This window comes from Narcine bancroftii, chromosome 6, assembly GCF_036971445.1.
Source record: "Narcine bancroftii isolate sNarBan1 chromosome 6, sNarBan1.hap1, whole genome shotgun sequence".
Classification (NCBI taxonomy): domain Eukaryota; kingdom Metazoa; phylum Chordata; class Chondrichthyes; order Torpediniformes; family Narcinidae; genus Narcine; species Narcine bancroftii.
The window spans coordinates 140552827-140574840 of record NC_091474.1 but is presented as its reverse complement, the minus strand read 5'-3'; the positions used below and the strand labels follow the sequence as shown (position 1 = coordinate 140574840).

Here is a 22014-nt window from a genome sequence, read left to right as displayed (position 1 = left end):
GGAAAAGCAGAGATATATAATCCAGTGGTCATTGAGGTATCAGAGGTGGAGAGGGTGAGCAAATTTAAGTTCTTGGGAGTCACTATCTTGGAGGATCTTTCCTGGACCCAACACACCAATGGCATTATGAAGAAAGCATGTCAGCACCTCTACTTCATCAGGAGTTTGCGGAGGTTTGGTATGACACCGGAAACACTGGCAAAATTCTATAGATGTGTGGTACAAAGTGTGCTGACTGGCTGCATCATGGTCTGGTATGGGGACACCAATACCCCTGAGCATAAAACCCTCCAAAATGTAATGGACACAGCCCAGGACATCACTGACAAAGCCATCCGCACTGTCGAGACATCTACAGGGAACACTGCCATCGGAGAGCAGCAGCAATCATCAAGGATCCACACCATCCAGCACACACTCTATTCTCGCTGCTGCCATCAGGAAAGATGTATAGGTGACACAAGACACACACTACCAGGTTCAGGAACAACTGCTACCCCTCCACCCTCAGAATCCTCAACGAAAAACTCAATCAGGGACTCATTTCAGGACTCTTGCTTGTGCACTTTAATGATTTTTTAAAAAAATTCTCCCTGTATTGCACATTTTGATTGTTTACATTTGTTATCTGTTTTCACTTCTTTATTTTTTTACATGTGTATGTTGTGTACTGTTTGCTTATTGCATTACCAGAAAGTTGTCATTCAGCCTCGCCCACAAGAAAAAGAATCTCAGGTGATGTCATTCAATTACTCTGACAATAAATCAGAAATCTTTAACAGGCCCTTTTGGCACACAAACCCATGCCACCCAATTGCACCAAATTGACCTACAACCCCTAGTACATTTTTAACTTGTGATTGATGGAAATTGAAGTTAAGTGAGTGACATGAACCTGGTCCAATTGGGCAAAATGTGAGGCTGGAGAGTGCTTTGGTGGGGATGTGGCATATGTAGATCTTCTCACTAACTTTGACCACTTCCAGGAGGTCATTATATTTCTTGTGATGTTGGTTCCAGACCCTTGGTTTTTTTGACTCCTTGTATTGACTATAATGCTCAGAGAATTTGTCTGGAATCTACCAAATCTATTCCTCCCTCCTTGCAACTAAGAGGTGGTGGAAAGTTGTCAAGCTTGTTCTACAGCAAGAATAGCATTTTCTGAAAGCAACATTCACCAGCTATTGTCAGGGAAAACCAGTTTATATTAACTTATGGCAGGCTCTCTTGAGGTATTGAAGACCAATGCCATATTTTTGGGGAGGAGGAGGGGGGCCTGCTGATCCATGCAGTTCCGCAGTAGCACAGACGATGTCAGGTACATGCAACCTTCATGTTAGCGAGAAGACAGCTTGAAGTAGACACCCTGCTTTTATTGGAAGGATCAGGTGGGAATTACTCATGCATTATAATCCTTGTGCCTGTTTTCAGAGACCCTCTATTTTTGGTGCCTGAAGTATTTTGATGACATAATCCTGTGTCCAGGAGAATGAGACTTCAATTTAAAAAAAAAAGAAATATGCATTTTTTTATACTGTTTGTGACGATGAACTCTGTGAGTTCAAACTTAACAACGTATAAGGTTGTTTCTATATTGAGGCTAAGATTCTGTAATTGATATGTCAAAGAATTAGTACATTTTAATTCATGTTTATTGAATTAATTAATATCTAATATAATATTTATATAGATTTTCTTGCTATGCATTTTAAAATTTAAGTCATCAAAAAGTGGGATTCCTCTATATTTCTTTCCTTTTGTAATTTATCATCTTTTAAATTCAAGCTTGGTAAGAAATGAGACTTGTCTTGAATTCCTTATTCTTTTCAGTTGTATTGATGGCTACGTAATAGTTTTTCATCCTTTACCTTGATTTCTCAGTTTATACACTTAATGCATACATTTTGGTTTTTCTTATATACACTACATACACAACGCTTCCCAATCAATCTGGTCATCTATGGAATGAATGTTTTTAAGATGAAAGGTCAAAGATAAAAGATCTTTCCAACGACTTTCAGTTTGCTTTCTGTGTATCCTAATGATTCATGAACAATTGATTTTCATCTAATTGCTCAAAAATCTTTATTTTCATTCCTATCCCTCACTCCTCCACCACCCCCTTCCACTTCCCCTCAAACCAATCATTGTCACCATGAGGATTTTCATGGAAGAGTTGCTTCAAGCTGTATCCAACAGTCTTGCCTCTAGCATGTGTCAGTCACACTCCAGAGGGTTGTTTTGAACATTCACCACTGGGCAAAGAATTGCAGTTTGGCTCAGCTGCCTGCTAATTTGATTTTCTTTTCTATTGGTATCTTCCGCAAGCTAAATTTGACAAGGTTAATATTGGGCCACCAATCTGAACTTGGCAACTTACCAGCCAGTGTTCAAGATTAAATCCCATCTCCATAAATTCCACTTGGCTACATATAAGGTAAAAATAAAACAAGCTCTCATCCTGCATTTTTTGACCCTTACCATCTCAGAAATCGCAGAAACTCTCAGGGATAAAAAGGAAATGATGTTAAGGAAACAAATCAGCCAGCAATTACGTCTTGCATTATATTGTTCATAGCCAACGAATCCCGAAGAATTGATGATTAATTTGCTAACACTGCTGTAAGCTACAAGGAGGGAAAATTATCATTACTTTATCTTGGTGCAGTTCTTGTCAGTTTTCCCTGAATGCTTGTTCATTCTAAAAAATGATGGTGGATGAGAAGAACATGAGTGACAGCAGGGATTCATCCTGTTGGATAATGAAAAGTTTCCTCATTTTGCAATTTGCATGCAAAGTCAGTGTCCCACGTTGAGGGAAATAGCAGGAGACCAGGGTTGGGGCTGTGGCTGAGGTCATTGGAGGCAGGAGGTTATGTCTGCCTCTGAGCAGAACATAAAAACTTAAAGAAAGAGGTGTCATCATTTCCATAAAATAGTTCTCATTTTTAACTTAAATTATCAACCAGTCTTCAAGAAAAATAAGGAACTCAAGAAATATTAAATAAAATCCATCTTGAAACACTGAAGGAGAGCTTTAAATCAGAAGCAAATCCTTCAACCAGTGAGGAATATAAAGGCAAGGTGGAGAAAAATCTAACCTAGAAAATTGTACCTCTAGTTAGCTGACCAAAACTAACATTAACAGCTACCAAATCATTCCATCATTTCAGGAAAGATTTGGTGGCACATGGGCCAAATGCAGGCAAATGGAAGCAGCTCAGGAAAGCAGGGATGTGTTCAGATGAAAAGCCCGTTTCTGTGCTGTATAACTCTCTGCCTCAATTATCCAATTTCCTTTAGAGAAAATGTCTGTTGCTACAAAGCTGCAATGCAGAAAGATTTCAAAATAATTCACAAAGATACAAATTACTTTTCCATATGATACTGTTTTCAAGATAGTTCTTCAACCCTCACTTTAAATAATTCAATGTTTTGGCAGCATAATTTAATGAAAAAATATCTATTTTAGTTAAACAAAATGCCTAAATAATTTTTTGCCTGTAATGTACTTTATTGTTGAATATCGATTTGCAACATGGGTTTTGCAGGTTTAATGGAAAAACAATGAAAAAGAAAGTCAAGAAATTACACAGTTCTACAATCTGCAATACTATTGTTAAAATATTTGCAGTGTTTCCCTTTGTTCTCAGTGTGATTTAGCAGAACTTTTAACCTGTTCTGCAGAGAGAGAAATGTGAAATGTACATGCTCACTACTCAGAATATCATTGGACAGAGCAATTTCAGGCTTGTCTGTCATCAAATATTCTATGAATTCTAATTCTAGATATATTTCAGAGAATGAAATCAACAGATATTTTAAGGTCCAAAGTAAGTTTTATCATTGAATCGTCAATTAAGAAGATATTACGAAAGTTTTTTTTTCAGCCTATAAAGGTAGACAACAGAAGCAAATGAACACCTTTTTAGCTCAATAAAATAAATGTTGTTCCATAGAAATATTTATTCTGAAGGTTCTTAAAAGTCCATCAGCAGCATCAGGTAAATCAGTGACAATACTTTGGATAAATTCAAACTTTGCATTCAGAGATTTCTTTTTTTTTCTTACCCTGAAACTGAATGCAAATATTGAATTCTACAAGTGCGTGCATGACCCTCACAAGATCATTAGAAAGCTGGCAACATCCTCTATCCTTGCAAGGTCATGCTAGGTTAGACTGAGAGGCCCACCACATTATTTATTCACACATCCCCAAATTATACATCATGAAATCATGCACAAAAGGCTTAGTTCTATAAAATATTTGAAATATAATCTTAGATGACAAAGGAACAGCTTTACTCTGCTAAGGTAATAAAACATAGATTAGAACCCAGGATTTCCACAAAGAGATCAGTTCCCAGTGTCATCCAGGTGTGTTGAAGCAGAGAGGAAGAAGCATCAGTGTTAACATGTGCCACTCCAGTGCACCACCTCGTGGCCAAATCAGTGGATTAACATGAGCAAAGCTTGGGAACACTGCACCAGCTTTTCCTATTCAGTGGTACACCTTAAAGAAAGAGGAAACAAAAATAACTATGAAAATTACCTGAACCAGCACTGGTCTTTGCTTGTTGACTTACATTTATCAGTGCCTTGAATTTAAAATTCTTATTATTGTTTTCATGTGAACATAAGAATGAGGAGTATCTGAAGTATCTATTTTTTTTCTCTTTGTAACTGACTCCACGCATGGACAAAAATTTTAAATCAAATATTGTTTACAAACGTTGAGGAGCAGACATAGACAACTCTGTAATCCATCAAGACCTCAGCACCATTTTCTGTATAATCCTGTTCGATATTACTTGATTTAGAAGAAGGGCAAAAAGGAGGCATGGAGATGAGGTGAAGGAAAATATGTCAGAATTTTAAAAGTAGCTGGAATATTGTGCAAGTTCTGGATGTCAAACCGTAGGAAGGATGTGATTCAACTGGAAAGGGTGCAGAAAAGAATCACAAGGATGTTGCTGGGACAGGAGATCTTGAACTACACGGAGAGACTGGACAGGCTGGGATGATATTCCTTGGAATAAAAGAGGCTGAGGGGTTGATTCAGAGAGGTTTCAAAAATCATGAGATGGATGGTTGTAATCTTTTTCTCTGGCTGGGGAAGTCTAACACCAGAGAGAATAGGGTTTAAGGTGAGAGGGGAAACATTTAAAAGAGGCACGAGGGGCAAGTGTAGATGCCACAGTTTGGAGAGAGGTAAAGGTAAGAGAGGGGTTTTTGCATTTTGTGTAAGAAGAACAATAGCATCACTTCAAGGACATCCCTCAGGATCAGCCAATCAGGCTATACACAGTAGGTGGAAATAAGAAGGGGCTGATCACTTTGACCAGACCCCTAATAATGAGTGAGAATTAAAGGCACAAATACATAGGGAGACCACAGATATCTGGAAGAGTAATAGGGTATAATAGTATTGACTGCTTAATATTTACTGCTGAGGGCTTGGATTTGGATTGGATGAGTTAATTGAACGCAGGAAAGATTTCTCAAGCAATCTGAAAATAGCTAGACTCGAGATGGGCAACACTGGACCTCCTGTAAGTAAATGAGGCAGGGCAAGTGACTGAGTTTTCAGTGATGGAGTGCTTTGGGGCCAGTAACCATAATTCTATTTGTCCTAAAATTGTTAAGGAAAATATAGGAATGGCCCATGTGTTAAAGTCCAAAATTGGGGCAAAAATAATTTTCATAGTTTTAGACAGGAGTTTGTAATGATTGATTGGGAGAGGATGCTGATAGGTAATGGAACATCTGACAAGCGGGAGAAGTTTAAAAATGAGAAAGGAAGAGATCAGGACCAATGTGTTCCTATTAGAGTAAAGGGCAAGGCTGGCAGGATTAGTGAACCCTGATTGACAAGGGAAACGAAGGTGGCGTCTGTCAGGTACAGGCAACTAGGATCAACTGAATCCCTTGAGGAGTACAAGGGAAGTTGGAGTACACCTAAGTGATTCTAGGCAAGATCTTAAATGAATACTTCTTGATAAGATAGGGAATTCAAGGAAAGGAACAAGTTCACATGACAAAAGAGGAGGCGGTGGCAGTCTTACAAAGTTGGATAAGGGTCCGTGGTCTGACTAAAATATCTTCTGATATTGTGGGAAACTAGGGATGGAATTGCTGGAACCCTGCCAGAGGTATCTGTATCTTCATTAGACATGGGCCAGGAACCAGATGACTGGAGGATTGTTAATGTTGTGCATTGATTTAACTAGTGCTGCAAGGCCATTGTGCTTAATCTCAGTAGTAGTAAAGTTACTGGAGAGAGATGTAAGAGACAGGATCTACCTGCATTTGTAAAATCAGGGATCAATTAGGGACAGTCAGCATAGCTCTGTGCATAGCTCTGTCATTCCACAGGACCTTAAGAGTGGTAGAGAGGATCACGGGAGTCTCCCTCCCCCCATTGAAGTGATCTATCGGGATTGTTGTCTGAAGTGGGTGTGCAAAATCATTGAAGACCCCTTCCAACCCGCACACATCTTTCAGCTGCTCCCGTTGGGGAAGAGATACAGGAGTATTAGAGCCAGCACCGCCAGGGTGAGAAATCTGATTGGGTTTTTTAAAGGGGTGACCAAGAGGATTGATGAGAGCAGGTCAGCAGTCAGTGTCTACATGAACTTTAGCAAGGCCTTTCACAAGATTCCGCATGGTTGGCTGGTCAGAAAGATTGGATCATGTGGGATCCATGGCGAGCTGGCTAATCGGTGCCATATTGCTTGTGTAGTCAGAGCCAAGGAAGATGGATTTTTTTTTCCGATTGGAGTCCCTTGACCATTGGCCTGTGACAGGGATTGGTGCTGGGTTCATTGTTGATCAGTAAGTTTGCAGAAGGCACAAAAAATAATGGTATAGTGGGGCAGTGAATAAAATGATCTACGTTTATAACAAGATGCAGGTCAAATGGGAAAGTGGCCCATGGAATTGCAGATGGAATTTAACTTAAATGTGCAAACTTTTTCACCTTGGTTAAGTTAAATCAGAGCAGGACACAAATCGTAAATGGTAAGGCCTGAAAAAATGTTGTAGAACACTGAACAAGGGGGTTCAAGATCATATGAAAGTAACAACAAAGGTAGGATGGTTTGAAAAAAGACACGTTGGTCTTTATCTGTCACTGAATTGGAACATTTAAACTGCACAAGAGATTGGTGAGACTGCACTTAGAGTACTGTGTTCTGTTCTGGTTGTCTATATACAGGAAGGATATAATTATATTAGAAAGGGTGCAGAAAAGGTTCCCGATGATATTACCAGAAATGGAGGGCTTGAGCTATAAGGAGAGCCTGGATAGACTGCAGTGCTGAAGGCTAAGGAATGAACTGTTGGGATATATATAATTATGACAAGCAAAGATGAAATGAATTGCCTCTTCTTTTTCCCATTGTAGGTGGATTCTAAAACTGGAAGGCATAGATATAAAGTGAGTGGGGATAGATTTACAGGGGACTTAAGAGGTGGTAAGGGGGGTAGTATGTGGGGTAAGGTGCCAGAGCAAGTGGATGAGATGGACACAATTACAGCATTTTAAAGATATTTAGACAAGTAAATGAGTAGAAAAGGTTTAGGGATATCAGCTAAAAGTAAACAAATGGGACCAGCTTGGGTAGATAACTAGCCTGGCATGGATGAGTTGAGCTGTTTTCAGGCTGTGTTTCCATGACTCTAATAACTAGACATCTATCAATCTTTGTTGTCAGCAACTCAGTGACTGAGCCCTCACAACCCTCGATGGTCATGAATTCTGAAGATTCACCACTTGATAAACCTCATATATTTCAAAAATAAACTTTATTTATTAAAGTGCATGTATGAAATGCAAAACAGTCTACGGTTTTCTTTACATGCACAGCATCATCAGTTCTTTATAATCATAGTGTTGTCAAGACCATCATTGTACAAAGCATTAAAAACACTCGGATCTTTTTGAGCGCTTGTGTCCTTGTGGGACTGAAAGACCCCAAATTGCTTTCCCAAAAAGCCTTTGCAGTGGCTGCAGTGAGCTTCACTTCATCCTTTAGGCTGGAATGTGCCACTTTGCAGCATTCCCTAACAGGCCTCTCTAACCTATAGACCAAGTTTTGGGCAGACCCAAGTTCGTCTTTCACCGAATTGGTGATCTTCTGCAATGTGTAAATGTTATTGTACCATCAGATCCCTCAATGCCCTGCAACTCCTTGCTCCCACAATGTTTTCCACTCCAAGAACACTACACTCTTACAACTTTGGGCTGTGACTCAAACTCTCAAGCCCTTAAGTTCTGTCATTATTTCCTTAAATTTTTCATCCTCATCGACTTCTCTCATCTCTTAAGCAATTATGAGATTTGTTCTTTGACAAACTGCTTACCATCTGAGACACTTTTTACCTCATTTCTTTTTTTTTGCTTCAATGCCCATAAATTGTTCTTAAAAGTTTGATGATGTTGAAGGTGCTATAGAAAAGTGAGCGCTTGTGATTTTGTTAAAGATGATACCACACCTGCATTTACTATTAATATTGTGGATAATATTGATCATACAACATAAGCTAAATTTGTTTGCATTTCTGTATTAAATTTGCATATGCAAAAGATTAGCAGCAGTGTTCAAAACAAGTAATAGGGAAGTCAGTCATTGGCACTTGGAAGATACATCGATTCAGTCATATAAATAGACATCCATTGTACATATAGACGGGGAATTCAAATCATTTCAGAAAATTTAATAATTGATTTTATTGTTTATTTTAAAGTGGATTAGATTTCCTGTACTCAGACTTTCAACAACAAGGATATTGACCATGCTACCAGTGATACACTTTCACATATTAAAATGCACCTAGAGCTTATATTTAGGCTATTTATAGGCAAAAGAGCAGTTCGGTGTTTACTTGTTCGTGGAAAGTCTTAAGAGAGACATTAGCTGAATCTAATAACCCAGAAGAAATTACATCTATATTAGCTAATGCAAAGAACCCAGAAGAATGTGATACTAAAATTAGCAGTATGAAAACCATTGACAACAGTTTAACTCTGGAGACATACTGTGCTAAAATGAAATAGTTTTCATCATGATTTTAATTTTTAGAAATAATTTACATGCAAAGAAATTTGATTAATGGCAATACAATAGTAAGGCCCCTGCAGACTGTAGCCTCAATTTTGTAAATGTTTTTGCTGGTTTTAGTTCATGAACATATCACCATAACAGCCAAAAATGCATGTTTTAACACAATAGTGACCATGTCCTATTGAAATGCTGCCCATCACCAGATTGGACTAGACACTCCAGAGTATTTGATTTGATTTCAGATTTATTGTCAGAGTATATTCATGACATCACCTACAAACCTGAGATTCTTTTTTCCTGCATGTGAGGAGGAATTACCACTTATTGGTAGTGCAAAAAAAAACCTTGTACACCATGTAAACAATAAAGAACTATAAATAGAGAACAAATGTATACAAACCAACTATGCAATACAGAGAGAATTAAAAAATCAATAAAGTGCACAAGTAAGAGTCCTGAAATGAGTCTCTGATTGAGTTTGTTGTTGAGGAGTCTGATGGTGGAGGGGGAACAGCTATTCCAGAATCTGGTGGTGAGAGTCTTGTGGCAACTGTACCTCTTCCCTCATGGTAGCTGCGAGAAAAGAACGAGTGATGGGTGATTTGAATCCTTGATGATTGTTGCTGCTTTCCAAAGGCAGCATTTCCTGTAGATTTTCTCAATGGTGGGGAGGGTTTTGGAGGGCTTTGGAGATTGGTATCCCCATAACAGACTGTGATGCAGCCAGTCAGCACACTTCCCAGCATACATCTGTAGAAATTTGCCAGTATTTCTGGTGTCATACCAAACCTCAGCAAACTCCTGAGGAAGTGGAGGCACTGACGTGCTTTCTTTACGATGCCATTGGTGTGTTGAGTCCAGGAAAGATTCTCCAAGTTGGTGACTCCCAGAAACTTAAATTTTCTCGTCCTCTCCACCTCTGATCACCCAATGATCACTGGATCGATACCTCTGGTTTTCCTTCCCTGAAGTCAACTATCAGCTCTTTGGTTTTGTTGGCATTGAGTGTAAGTTTGTTGTTGGTGCACCATTCAGCCAAGTTTTCATTCTCCCTCTTTTATACAACCCACTACTGTGGTATCCTCAGCAAATTTGTGGTAGATTCACTTAGCGCAGCTGATATATTCCCAGTGTTTGCATGCCTGAGGTTTTTTAATTGATTTGTATTCTTTCTGGGTCTTGCAGTACTTGTTACAACCATGCACAGGACAAATGCAAGTTGTGATTTATGCAGATCACTGAACTCTTGCCTCTTGGAGGCTGAGACCCGCACTACTGCATGTCCCCTCACTTCCATGGCAGCCATTATGTTTCCAAGGACTGTACTTTAAGGCTGATCTCTATTCCCTACGATTCCGTGCCCCAAGATGCAGTGGCTACAATCTGTTCTGACATCTTTCATTAAAGACCGTGCAACTCATTTCCGAACATAACAGTCAGAATTTAAAAAAAAGACCTTTATGAATAATTTTAAATGTAAATTTTCCCATTCCTTTTATTTTGTCTTGGGTTCCTCATTTTGGAAATCAAAAGCATCACCAATGTTTCAGCAAGTATTTTAAAGAAACAAAATTTTGCAAGGATGACATTTTCTTCATAAAAATATTTTTATTTTATAAATAGGACTAATATTTAGTCCTTCCAAATGTGCAACTTTCTACATAAAATGTTTAGAAGCAAGTCATTATACATTTTGCGAGTGGCCAAATTAATTGTCCTCAGACTCATTTGACATGATATTTGTGAGTTTGAGGGTTGCAAGATATGCATAATCTTTTATACAGGCATTTTCATTGCCAGCATGTCACTTTAAGAAGGAAAAGAATACAAAGTCAGTGGTTATCTTATTTATCCATAATTAGGATCCATGAGGATATTTGGTGAAAAATAATTTGTGATTAATGCCATGATGATGTTTCAGGTTTGTGGCACAGCAGTTTGACATCTTAAAAAGTGAATGCAAAATCTTATGGCTCCTTCATCTAAAGTTTAGGTTTTCTACCTCTTATCTGTAGTTTAATAATACCATTGTCATCTCTGGATTAATGTAAGGCACACATGTCAAACTCAGGCCCGCGGTCCAAATTTGGCCCGTGATATAATTATATTTGGCCCGCAAGATCATATCAAATATGTATTAGAGCTGGCCCACTGGCCGCCGCGCCAGTGTAGCGCATGCACAGCTAATACTACAAATCCCAGAATGCTTTACAAATGCGTTGGCGCCGGCCCGTCAGCCCGCTAATCGCCCCCACCTCCTCTCTTTACTTTCATTAGCATCTGCGACCTGTCGCCCAACTCACATGTAATAAACCCCTTACGAAAAATGGCCAAACAAAAGACAGAAAACGGGACCTTTCAACACAGGTGGGAGGCAGACTATATGTTCATCATTTTAAAAGACAAACCTGTTTGTCATTGAAGCAAGTTGTTATTTTTTTGACTTGTTGGCTTGTGAAAAAAAAATACATTTAAAAGGAGCTTAAAGGCTATAGAGAAATATTATTTATTGAATATTTTATTTCTCATTTGTTAATGCTTCTTCTGGAAAGAGTTTAACCAAAACTATTATTAAACATTTATTTTAATAAGAAAAAGTTTAACATTACATATGTTGAAAGAAGAGAAAACATGCAGATGTTGTTGAAAATTTTCAATAAATATTTAGTTTGGCCCACGACTTAGTCTAAGTTTTTAATTTTGGCCCTCTGTGAATTTGAGTTTGACACCCCTGATGTAAGGCTTTGTTTCATTTTCAGCAAAGCAGTCTCGGAAAAAAAAAACCCAGATTCTGTTGTTGTACTGAAATACTCTGTTTGATTCCTGTAATCTGACATTATATCCCACAATACAACATGTCAATCTCACAAAATTAGAAAAATGTCATAGAAAAATGTCCGAATCAATGTCTTCCGAGGTTTGAGGCCACCATGAAATGGATGGGCAGCCCTCCAGTTAAATGTGCGCTGAGGACTGAGGGCATTCTGCACAGTGTATTGTTGCTCCCTCATACAGACAGAACAGAATCTCACAGACGATGCTGATTCCAAGCATTAATATTTGAAGGATGCTTGGTTTGCTTTCTTTGAAACTGCAGAGACCTTGATTTAAATTGTCAAATTTGTGCCGTGTCATTCACTGTGGCAAGAGTCCAATTACAAGAAACAAAATAAACAGCCCAGAAGTATGTGAAAAATAAAGGAAAATTGCAGCTTTTCCAATTACTATTTTAATTTATTTATGGTTTCAGGTACGTCTTTTGCTTGGAGCACTAATGACAAAAATAGTTATGGAGCTGCAGGTGGGCCACAGCAACAAAAAAAATTACCCATACCTGAGCTTTTGCTGCTATAAAATAATTTTTTAAAATAAAGTCATACAAATAGCTAAAATGAGACTGGCAATGATCACTTTGAAATGTACTCAATGATTGGTCCCAGTCCCAATGCTTAGATATGTTATGCAAATGAAGCACCATTGAATGACAGAATTGTAGTCAACGATTTGTATCACCAAATGAATTGCATAGAAATGGATGAAATTACAATTTTTTTATTTATTTTTTTTTTTTTTTGATCTCCTCCTTCCTGCCCCTTCCTCCCTCCTCAAATTACAAATCGTTGATAGCATCACAAGGTATTCAGAAGATGCATGAATTCATAAAAATGTGTATAATGTTAACCACATGATGGAATTATAAGTTTTTAATTGTGATTAGGCAATGAAATGGAGCTGATAGATGTGAATGTGGTGCATTCCTGTTAGGAATGGAAGGATTGTGATGATAATTGGTTGTGAAAACCCAACGACAGTTAATGGATGATCCCATACTAAACATTGTCACTCAATGCTCTTCAGCAGAAGAGTGGAAAATAACAGAAATAATAATTTTACATTGAAACGTGCAAATCACTGTGGCAAACTATCATTAAATAATTTTACCTGTGAGGAACATTGCTTAATTCATTTAAAACCTGCAAATACTCCAGTAAGAAATAAGGATTTGTTTCTACAGAAATAAGTTATTTTATTCAGCTTGAATATTTTTTTTTCTTGGAAAGAGCCGCCAATTCAAAAGAAAATATTTCACAGATTTCTTCCTCTGAGTACCTTTGGAAATTCACCTGTTAACTAAATTAAGCAGGTTTCTTTTGAGTATACAAACCAATTTAGACATTCCACAAGAAAAAATGTAATGGCATAGAGTTTGCTTGAACTTGTGTCAGACTTCTGCTGACCTTTTAACTTGAAATCTTTTTGTGTGGCGCATTTCTGGTTATGTGGGTTGATGATAGGATAATGAAATTAATGGAACTTTTGTATATTCTTGGTGAAACATTTATGGTTAATGAAATTTCAGGTCATCACAACAAACAAGAATAATGATACTTCACTTGCATAATGTAACTGAATTGGATACAAAAAATAGGGAGGAAAATAGAAAGATTAAAAGAATGGAGAGAAACGAAAAAGGAAAAAATGAAGAAGTGTAACTAAAACCCACCCCCTCCGGCCCCATTTATTTCCAAAGGCCGTATCCTCAATTATTTCCTTAATGTCTAACACCAGCATTTGAATCATTCTGTCTTAATACAGGGTCATGACTCAAAACATTGACTGACCATTTCTATGTATGGATGTTGCCTGAGACATTGAGTTTCCCACCTCAGCTTCTCTTTTTTCACTCAAGCTTACAAACATCTGCAGTTTTTTTGTGTTTCTCCATACCGTCCCCATTATCTCCTCATATTCTCTTGTCCCCATCACCTCTTCTCAAATCTCAATCCATCTGCTCCATGATGTACTCCTACATTGCTACCACAACTCCTGCCCTGCTCCTCACATCATTCCTCCAGTAGAATTGGATTTTCACTTCTGCTGAAAGAGTTACAATATAGCAGTGGATGGCATGGTTGGCATAGTAGTTAGCGCAATGCCTTTACAGCATGAGCGATCGGGACTGTGGTTCAAATTCATGCTGTCTGTGAGGAGTTTGTATGTTCTACCCATGTCTGCATGGGTTTGCCCTGAGGGCTTTGGTTTTCTCCCACCGTTCATAGCATACTGGGGGGTGTAGGTTAATTGGGTGTAAATTAGTGGCATGGACTCTTGGGCCAAAATGGCCTGTTTCCGTGAGGTACCATATCTTTTGGGTATAAGTTGATCAGCAGATACGTCAACCCCTCTTTTTTTTAACCTCATTTTAATAGTTTAATGGTATATGCGGCATATAATTCAACCCCCATTTTTCGGGCTATCCGGTCCTCGCAGGAACCACCCCATTTAAAAAATTTTTTTGCCCAATTGCAAGTAACAAAACTGTCAATTAAGTAAGTTTAAAATAACCTCGGCCTACCGGACAGGAGCAGTGACAGCCTACGGAGCTGAAGCAGCGACATCGTGTTCCCGGCAGGAGCAGGAACCTCGGCCTACCAGTCAGGAGTGGCGACGGAGACATCAGGGTCCCAGGTAGGAGTGGTTATGGTGGTGCCCAGTGGTGGGGAGGTGTCGGGGAGCAATGATGCCAGAGGTGGGGTGGTGCTTCCAACATTGACCTATATATTGAATCGATGTCCAGTCTGGGTTTTTTTGGGGTGAATTTAAGGTCTCAAAACCACATATGGCATATGTCGACCCCAATTTTTGAGTAATTTTGAGGGTTTTACATCTTGAGTTATAAATTTATAAAATTTCCAAGGATATCCAGAAGCAGTCAGCTGAAAGTTAGTTATTATCAAAGGTGTCCAATGAAAAGATTGGAGTTAATTATTTTGAAACCATCAAAGTTTTAAAAGAACAGTCTTCAGAATTTCTTCAAGTACTTTACAACAATGAAGTACCTTTTAAATGTAGGGCCTAAAGTCAAGTTAAGTTTATTTGCACAAGTACAACCTGACGAAACAGCGTTCTCCGGTCCTGTAAATATAGTTTTGTAAATTTGGTTGGCGTGAGCAGTTCCTTTAGCCATAGAGTATTTTCACTGCCCATTGGAAGAAGCTGTTTCTCAGCCTGGTGGTGTTGGATCTGATACTCCTGTATCTCTTTCCCAATGAGAGCAGCTAAAGCAGTGGTCCTCAATCTTTTTCTTTCCTCTTAAGTAATCCCTATGCCATCAGTGCGCTGTGATTAGAAAGGGATTGTTTAAGGTGGTATATGAGTGGGAAGGGAAGGTTGAGAATCATGGCTCTAGACCCAATTGTTACTGAAATATTTTGCTTGAGAAAAATTGTCATTGTCCATTTCCTTTGGAGTTATGAAACTGCACATAACAAGTCAATTAGGTACGATTAAAACAGTGGTTTTCAACCTTTTTCTTTCCACCTACATACCGCCTTTCCCCTTACTAATCACAGAGTACCTATGGTATTAGGGAAGGCTTAAAGTAGTATGTGAGTGGAAAGAAAAAGGTTGAGAACCACTGAGCTAAGGGATCCTGTGAGTGAAGTGGTAGGGGTCCTCAAAAATGTTGCGCACTCTCTTCAGCCAACAATCCCAATAGATCAAGTCAATGGTGGGGAACGAAACACCTATGATCCTCTCTACAACTCTTATAGTTCTGTGCATTGACCTCTGATCCATTTCTCTTCAGCACATTATACCACACTGTGATTGGCCAGGATGTTCTCAATAGTGACAAGATGGTAGCCAGTAGCCTTGTCTGCTTCAGTCTTCTAAGGAAGTGCAGTCACTGTTGTGCCTTCCTGTCAAGTGAGGAGATATTGTGTGTCCATGATAAGTCACAAGTTGAATGGACTCCAAGGAACAACAGCCAAATATAAACAAGTTCCCAAAATGAAAATGATGGAAATTTGAATTTTATCAATATTAGTTAAGAGATTGGTATTGTTCGAAACATTGGAAATGCTCCTGTGTTCTTCTTCAAAATAATGTCATTCATCTGGAAGGGCAATTAAGGTCTTCAGCCTAATATCAAGTGAAAGGCTGTGCACAACTTCTGTATTACTGCACTGGATTGTCAGCCGAAATTTTAGTGTTAAGTCTCAGATGTGAATCAACAAATCCCTGTCTCAGAGTTAAAAGTGGTGTCTACTGAACTAAATAGCACTAAAAGGTAAGATGAAATGTTCATGCATTGTTCAACTAATTGAATTTTGGCAAGTGATATCAGATAGTTATTCCCTGTGACTGCAATGGAATGTCATTGTTGCAAAGCTGATCTCAACCGGCCACAGAATGGTTGGAGAATTTTGAGTATGTAATTTTCAGTAACTTTAACATTGGGCGGCACGGTTAGTGTGGTGCAATGGTATTAGAGCACTAGTGGCCTGGGTTCAAATCCAACACTGTCTTTAAGGAGTCTGTACATTCTCTCCGTGACTGCGTGTATTTCCTCAGGGTGCTCAGGCTTCCTCTCACCCTTCAAAATATATAGGGTTTGTAGGTTAATTGGTGTATTTTGGCAGCATGGGCTCATGAGCCAGAAGGGCCTGTTACTGTGCTGTATGTCTAAATTTAATTTAAAATATAAAATTTAGCTGTTCATTTGCTGTTTATTGGCATAAAGATTTAACACTGGTTTTCCAGGCCCGAGTGTGATCAATATCCCTCAGGACGTAACCTTGTTGGAACTCCTTGCCATGTATTGGTTCTGCTGTTAATGTGACCATTCAATTTTCCATACTGTAGAGTCTTAGAAATGTTGGGCACAATTTAAGATTTCAGATTTATTGTCAGAATATATACATGACATCACATACAACCCTAATATTCTTTTACCTGCAGGTGAGGCAGAATTACCACTATTGGTAGAGCAAAGAAAACTGTCAAGAGGTACATACGTAAACAAATAAAGAAATGTAAACAAACTGACTTTGCAATAAAGAGAGAAAAAAAATCAATAAAGTGCAAAAGTAAGAGTCCTTAAATGAGTCCCTGGTTGAGTTTGTTGTTGAGGAGCCTGATGGTAAAGGGATAGCAGCTGTTCCTGAACCTAGTGATGTGAGTCTTGTGGCAACTGTACCTCTTTCCTCATAGTAGCAGTGAGAACAGAGCGTGTGCTGGGTGATTTGAATCCTTGATGATTGATGCTCTCCGAGGGCAGTGTTCCCTGGAGATTTTCTCAGTGGTGGGGTGGGTTTTGCCTGAAATGTCCTGGGCTGCGTCCACTCTCTTTCACTCAAGTGTGGGCCCTTCTACCCAACATATCCATGTTAGCCTTTTTGTCTATCTACACAAATCTCATTTGCCCACATCAGGACCATATCTTTCTATGCCTTTCAATGATGCTGGAGCCTGTACTGTTTTATTTGGGGAGGATGTTTCTGTACCAATTATAATATGATATGACAATCTTTCTCGCAAAGTGTTTCCTGCCTACTGTGACAAATAATTTTGAAAATCAAAATATTTTGATCTCTAGCACCATTTACCTGATCTTTACTGCCTCAGAGTGTATGATGGGATAAGGAAACTAAATGTAGGTTTTGGCTTTCCTTATCACAGCAGTTGAGTCTTACTTCACAGAAATGCTTGATTATTTATTGGTTTAAAGCAGTAATTTTCAAACTGCCCCCCTAAACTCACATTCCACCTGAAGCAATCTCTATGCCATAAGTGCTCTGTGATTAGTAAGGGATTGCTTCAGGTGATATGTGAGTTTAGGGAGGCAGTTTGAAAACCACTGGTTTAAAGTCAGGTCAAATGTAGGACGTTGGTGGATTTCATATCTCTGGTGTGAATGGAAATAACCATTTTGTATTAATTTTAATGACCTAATACTTCATTGTGTTTGGAAGTCAATTTCAGTGGCATTGATATCAATTGCAAATATGTCAATAATCAAGACATGTCATTATGAAGGATAAAGTGGCCTCTAAGAAAGAAGGACCAATGTGAACAGCTATTCACTTTAATTGTGGCCACGAATCTGAAATTCATTTAATCACCCTGATTCCATAACACTCTTGCCAAATGAATAACTTATATATCCCAGTTTGATATCTTCAGTCGACCTGACTACAACACAGAAAATTGTCTATTTATATAGTATCCAAAATCAATAAACCACCTTAATCAGTTTGAAAGAATATTTTCCAAAATTTGACACAGAGCTAAGGTGTTTAAGGAAAATCTGAAAGGAGGAAAGAGAGGTTGAGGTACTGAAGGAGTTTGAAAGCATGGCAATTTGGAATCTTAAACATAGCTGCCAGCAATGGGGCAATTCATGTCAGGTGTGGACATGACACAGAATTATTGGAGTACAGGAGCCTGACAGTTTTATAGCTGTAGCATTTCACAATTAAATAGGTCAAAAGTGAGGAAATTTATCTTGGCATTATTTTTAACTAAGTAAATCCAGTTGGAAACAAAAGGCTCAAGACTGAAACTGTGGAATAACTTACATTTTCCCTGTCATCCAAAGTTCATTGCAATTTTTGAAAACATAGATGACAAGCCATTCCTTTTTTTTTTAATCTCATTGGGCCAGATCTTGCTTCCTTGGCTCATCTGGTTGCAGTTTCCACTTGCTTTCAGCTTACAATTCTAGCCTCCTTTCCAGTATGTTGAAGATCCACTTTGGACTCAAGTAACATGGTTTAAGGCATGGCAGGTACTCCAGTGACACCGAGAACAAGTCAGGCCCTTGAACCTCCCCTCAAAGCCTGGCCAGCTGAATGCATCTTTTGCCAAATATCTCTGACATTTAGAAATATTGAAAAACTATTAAAAATAAACAATTACAAAAATTAACAAATATTTGAATGATAAAATACAGAGCTAAAAACATCAAAGTAACTAAAATATTAAACTGAATTGAGCCAGTTGAGAAGTTGGAACTTATCTCCTCTTTTTCTTTCATATCGGCAACTCTTAAATCTCCATTAAAAATTAGCATGGTCTTGGGCCCTTCCCCTTGTCTACCAACTTGTCTAACTCCTCGCGATCAGAGCAAAGTGCTGGGCCCAGCAGTGGACTGAACTGATATACTTGTACCCCATAACTAAGCTCCTATTCTGCCCTAAGTTTGTATTAATTGACCTTTCTCATTGTAACTCTGTAATTGTGCTCTTGCCCTTCTCCTTTACATGGCTGTATGCATGTTAGAATTGACCAGTTAGTCTGCTCGCAAAAGAACCCTTCTCATCGTTCCAGGTATAATTAGCTCAAAACTCAAACCATTGCATTAGTTCGGTAGCCAAAAAGAGCCAAATAGGATTTAGTCTAGAGATTTAATAAGGTAATTAAATGGGGGTGGAAGGGAAACGGCAAAACAAAATACATATAAATGGTATGATACTAACAACAACCTTGGGATTGGCTCTAGTCTTTTTTTTTGCTACATAAATAATAAGCTAAACTTTGACTTGTGGTGATGTGTATTACCAATTGCAATACATAATGAAAGGAATGTCAGCAATTCAGATGGTCAATGCCCACATTTGAATAAATATGATAACTCAAACATAAGATGCACATAAGAATGTCTTAGATAGTAAATTGGCAAAATACTTTTTTTGAAAAAAAGAGTAGCTAGCAAGTAAAAACAAACTTTAGTTTTAAATCTCCAAATGTTTGATTGGAGCTTAACCTCTGTAATGACATGCAAACATGTGGTGCAGAATTTAATTCTCAATGCTGGCAAGATACTTTCATTTTATCGGAAACAATGGGACAGATAACTCTGTTTTGTTAAAGATTTCAAAATGAAATTAAAATGTTCTTAGTGAGCCCAGGGATTTCTAGGAACTCAGTAGAGGCACTGGATACTCAAATAGTGTTTCTGGCTACTGTTAAATCCTCAGTCAACACTTGTGATTTTTTTTTCTTTTCAATATTTTTATTAACATTGAAATTTCACATCCAAAAGTGTAGTGTTTATGGATATATGTTAAAATTCAAAAGGATACATTACACCTAAAACCATTACTTCCAATTACAGATTACAGATTATATTGTATTGATATTATATTATTTTATTATTAAAAAAAGGGAAAATCTAAACCCACTAGCAAGAAAGAAACTGGTGAAAAGAAAAGAAAGACAGAATTCTTATCAGAGTGATTAATTACCTCATTAGTCAACCGTTCTACCTTCATAATCAATCAAAGATTATAAAAGTAATTCAAAATGGGTCCCCACAGTGTTTGAAAGTTTGCATTCAAATTGGAAATTGAGCATCCAAGTGATTTTTAAAAAAATCTTATGTAACTTATTTTCCAATACTATTCTAGTTATGGTGGAAATTCCATAACATAGGCATGTTTCTGTTTTCTTGGTCTAGTGTTTATGGATGTCCATTGGCAAAAAAACGCAAAATACAGGACAAGCAACCGAGTGAACCAACATCTAAGAAGAAAACTTTTCTGGTGAGAACAGACAACTCCTCTGTCGACGAGTGCTATGAAACTGATGGCACGGAGGAACTGGATGAGAAAGATGAGGAGTACTCTGATGAGAATGATGATCAGGAGGAGGATGAAGAGGAAGAAGAAGATGTAGAAGCAGAAGAAGAAGAAGAAGAAGAAGAAGAAGAAGAAGAAGATGAAGAAGATGAAGAAGATGAAGATGAGGACGAATTAGAAGAGGAAGATGAAGAGGATGAGGAGTATGAAGATCAGAGTAATGAACATGGTATGAATCACATTGATATTAAAGAGATTAAAATATATATTGATCATTGCTGAATGCTTAACTGCCAATGCGAAGATTTTCTGAATTTGGATTCAGTTGTTTTCAATTTTAGATTGCATATTTAAAACAAGTTAAGGGATGAAATAAGTGAATGAATTTTGATGATCTCATATTTCCTGTTGTGAAATCAGTTTAGTATGGCAATAGAGCTACAGTACTGTAGTTTACATTATTTGACAAGGCTATCCTCTTATTATTAAGAGCATTGTTAAATTATATAATGAATCAACATAAATTTGTTTATGAACCAGAGTTGAACTTCATTAACTGACCAGGAGGTTAAAAGCTACTCTTGCTCCAAGATGCCAATCATTTCTTTAATCTGTTTATTAATTTCAAGGTGAACTGTTGGTTTGAGACTTTGTCATCCAAGTGACTTTACTAAACCTAGGACTATGTATTTGAAAATAGTCATAATTACAGTCTGTGAGTTCAAAGGTTTTTATTTTAATTATACAGTCATTATAAACTGTATCACTAATGGATTTGAATTGGTTTTGATTTCTACACACAAATGGTTATTTAGGGCATTATGTGCCTTTATAGAAAGGTGAATAAAGTGTCATTCCTAATTAAAGATAATTTGCTGTAAAACCAGCATATAATTTTAATTTCCTGACTAAAGTTACATTAATCCATGAGTAAGGTTTTGGTTTTGTGAGACAGTTCTTTTGAATGATCATAGTGAATCCCATGACTTTATCATAGAGCAGGGATTCCCAACTTTTTGTTCCTCTGTACCCCTTGGGCATTTTTACAGGTTCCCGTGTACCCCTAAAATTTAAGAATAAAAAAAAACACAACATTGTGCAATCTGACTGCAGATGACAACAGCATGTATGGTATAATAATGGTTATTCTCTCAGACCCAATGTACCCCCTGAAAAGTGCAAATGTACCACTGGGGGTACATGTACCCCAGGTTGGGAACCCCTGGCATCAAGATTTGTAAAGATGCAAGCTGACATCTATTTTTTATTAGCATTCCATCATGGGTCCATGGGACTAAAACTAAATTGTAATTTTGATAAATGAATATTATTAATTTCTGATCATTTGGATAATGTGGTCCAAATTCTCATATACATTTGTTAATAACAATGCTCAGTGGTGCTTCATAAGTGGTACATAAACTCAGCATATAAGACATTCTTGAAATCAGTCAATAATGTTCCATATGGTGAGATATTGAGTGGTGCATGAAGTTACCAGGTGTTGGCTGTGATCTTTTATGAGTCTGATGATCTCAGCCAGAGCAGCAGGAGACCACAATAATTGGCCTCAATGTTTCTCAACT

The 22014-nt window shown here is 37.9% G+C and overlaps 1 protein-coding gene across 1 annotated transcript in view; it reads left to right on the top strand.

Moving 5' to 3' along the window:
* The window catches only part of LOC138736530 (myelin transcription factor 1-like protein), a 461086-nt gene that overhangs the window by 171878 nt on the left and 267194 nt on the right, over positions 1-22014 (top strand). Inside the window, exon 6 of the mRNA XM_069886189.1 lies at positions 20308-20657. Coding sequence (XP_069742290.1) covers positions 20308-20657 — 350 coding nt within the window. The remainder of the gene's footprint in view (positions 1-20307; positions 20658-22014) is intronic.